This window comes from Cynara cardunculus, unplaced genomic scaffold (genome assembly GCF_001531365.2).
Source record: "Cynara cardunculus var. scolymus isolate 2C unplaced genomic scaffold, CcrdV1 Un_Scaffold_763, whole genome shotgun sequence".
Classification (NCBI taxonomy): Eukaryota; Viridiplantae; Streptophyta; class Magnoliopsida; order Asterales; family Asteraceae; genus Cynara; species Cynara cardunculus.
In genome coordinates, this window is record NW_020200613.1 from 89,664 (window position 1) to 92,994 (window position 3,331).

The window sequence follows — 3,331 nt, forward strand, 5'->3', positions numbered from 1 at the left end:
CGGAACCACTCATATCGGTTTCGGTTCCGGAACCGGCGGTTCCAAGGCGGTTCCGGTTCCGTAACCGGGTACCCGGTTCCGCTGCTCACCCCTACCCACCATGTTGTCTTTATGGCGACAAATCATTTACGATGCATTATTTCTATGTAGATACATCATTGCATTGAGAACTTATATAATATTATCATTGGGATATCAAATATAAAATGTTTAATATTAAAACCAAAAGCTCACACCGTTCCAAAAGAAATGCAACATTCAACTTAGCACATAATTCATTAATAATGTTTTGACTATTAACTAGATGTCTAGCATGCCCCTAAATAAGAACAAAACGAAGAAAACTTAAGGACCTCAATGAAAGCTAATAATTTCATGTAACGAACTTACGGTTACTAAAGCGTAAAGCAAGTTTAAAACTTACTAAAAAATGAAATTTTGCATTTCTTAAGACAGCCAAGATGGAAAGTGTGGGATTCTTTTGGACCGGAGGGAGTACCAAATAACAATATAACATTGGAATAGATCAATGCTAAATAATTAAGCCCTCACTCTTTACATAGATACTAATTTATTTAAAATAAATAGTAAATTGTAAAAAAAATAAATGGAAAATTGCCTGTAAAGAAAATAAAAATAGTAACTTGTGTTACTGTAGTCATTTTGTGCCAATGTATAGTAAACTGTAACAAAAAGAAATAGTAATATTAAAAGAAGCACTCATAGAGGTCACAACTCTTACAGCAATGGCTGTAACTTGGAAAATAAATTAAATAGTGAATTGTAATGACTAATATCTCTACAACTCTTACAGCAACAGCTACAACTTGCCTGTAGCCTTGTACTACTCTTACAATAAATGCAAGTAAAAAAGTAGATTAAAAAACTAAACTAAAACTACAAGGTACAACCTGTAAGGAATGCTCTTACAGCACAAACCATTGCCACCAGAAGGACAAGAGAACAATGGAGTAATTATGTACAGCAGCACAGACAATAGTGATGATCTTTTTAGTTTTTCCAAAAGTGAGCTTTTTCCCTATTAATGCTACGAATTTCCAGTTTGGGGCCTAAATTGGCCTAAAGAAACAACTCACACCATGTTTCATTTGTTGGTTACTATACTTCACACCATCAAGGGAGGGAATACCGTGCCATCTAGGTATTGCCGCAATGGTGCAACGCCATGGAAACGCTGTAACAACCACAGTTACCAACTTACCAATGTACTAAACCGAATGACTCATGGCTACCCCTACGTCTTCTAATCTTAGATGAATCCTTTATTCTTGATAGTTTAGACGAACTTAATTTAAAATGTTACTCCAATGCTTCTCTGGAAAATCTAGCATATCATATTAATTCCAAAATTTCCTTCCAAATGCACATCTCCAACCATAAGAATTCCCGGCATGTCTGTGAAGGGTCATGCATACCCATGCAACATATTGATATACATAGATTAAGTCATTAACACACAACAAACCAGTATTAAAGTATGGTGTTATTTACCTTACGGATATCATCAGGAGGTCTTAAAAACACCTTTTTTTGATCAGAAGACGCAATAGATGAATGTAATGGTAAAAGCCATTCAGATGCTTGTCCACGGAATTGGTATGAAGCAGCTAACTTGTCCAGCAATGTGTGAATTTCAGAAACTCCCTGTTGCAAGAACTAATTAATCTTATGCTCTTAAGGAACTGCCATACTTCTATCATAAGAGTGTCTACAGAACGTATCGGTAATCAAAGGACTTACTGGTAGAAAGACCAATATTGCCCCCCCTGGGTAAGTTTCATCAATGTGACAAATCAGGTCCTCAAGAAGATCATAATCAATAACATCTTCATTCAACTTTTTCTGTTCAGAAGGTTACAGGCTTTGTGAAAGCGAACTCCAGAAGTGTATTTAGAATTTTTCCAATCAACTATTGCATTGTAAGAACATTTACCAAATTTTGCTGCGTTTGTTCACTGTATGCTTGATAGTTTTCTGGAACATAATAAGGGTTTGTATAGCCTTTTGATAAAACAGATTCGTCACCCCATGCAGATAAGACAAGATTTTTCTTTCCCCTGTGGTTGTCAACAGCAGCACCCTGAGCGATCAAGTTCAAGATTTCATAACTATGGCTGCAGTGAAATTACTAAGAGCAAGAAGATCAGCACAAAGTTACAGCATCATCCTTATGAAAAGACAATAGATAGCAGGTCTTAACTTCAATAAATAACGATCATTGAAGGAACATTGTGGAACATTCACAAACAACTAATAAGGGAGGAGGAGCCTACAGGTATTTGCAAAAAATAGGTGGTTACTTAGAATGCATGTCCTCCAAGCATGTTATCTTTTCTGATAAATTAATGTGTGTGTTTGTCTAAGAAGCCATAATCATATTTAATGGTAAATAGCGAGACTATCACCAATGCAACATATTCCTTTTATCAGTCAACCCCCTTTAATGGGTACACAATTTGCTCACCTCCTTGTGTGTGCAGTGGCGGACCCAGGAATTTTTCTGAGCAGGTGCACCTTTAAGGTCAATGAAAGGCCAACAGAGTCACGGTTTAACCCAGGGAAAAGTCAACAAGTTTGCCCCAAGGAAAATTCAATTGTGTTGATTTGATGCAATACATTTTTACAAAATGAAACCGACCTTGACTTTTTGTGCAAGATGGAACACTACATCTTATACTCGGCAAGTTCTCGGCCGAATTCCACCTTTACGGGGGATTTTTTTTGGTTGATTTCGTAATAGTCGACAAATGCAACAACAAAATATAATTTTATAAATTGCTTACATAAATATGTTTGATGACATCATGGACAGAGGAATAATAACCGATTTTTAAGTATTATCAAAAGAATTAAAAATAAAAACTCATACAAAGTATGAATTGTTAAATGGAATTAATTTTATTTTATAAGCATGTATTGTCATTAGAACGATACAGAAAATAAATTTAAGATTAAATGGGTAAATAGGAAGAAAAATACTTCGAAAAAAAGAAAGAAATAGAAGTAATATTGAGACAATTGTAAATGAAAAATAGTTATAGTTGATTGGTAAGATTTTGCTATCTTATAGTTGAGGTCTTGAGTTCAATTGTTTTGTTGCATATTTGTTTGCCTTTTTTTAAATACTAGAAGAGTACTCGCGCAATGCAGCAAGATACATCGTGTTTTTAATATTTCATTTTATTATTTATCTCAGTCGATGTTATAATATGACTTTATGTGATTTTGAGAAAACGATGATGTTTTTATTTTTGAATAAAATATATGTTTGACGATATCATAAAAATTTGACAAAAATATATCGATATTA

The 3,331-nt window shown here is 34.3% G+C and overlaps 1 protein-coding gene across 3 annotated transcripts in view; it reads right to left on the bottom strand.

Annotated features, from left to right (window-relative positions):
* Positions 1-3,331, bottom strand: part of LOC112501962 (DExH-box ATP-dependent RNA helicase DExH7, chloroplastic) — a 56,514-nt gene that overhangs the window by 36,644 nt on the left and 16,539 nt on the right. For all 3 annotated transcript variants that reach the window (XM_025105760.1, XM_025105759.1, XM_025105761.1), the window contains exons 18-20: positions 1,955-2,101; positions 1,762-1,863; positions 1,513-1,665 (exon numbers count right to left, since the gene is read on the bottom strand). In XM_025105760.1, coding sequence (XP_024961528.1) covers positions 1,513-1,665; positions 1,762-1,863; positions 1,955-2,101 — 402 coding nt within the window. The remainder of the gene's footprint in view (positions 1-1,512; positions 1,666-1,761; positions 1,864-1,954; positions 2,102-3,331) is intronic.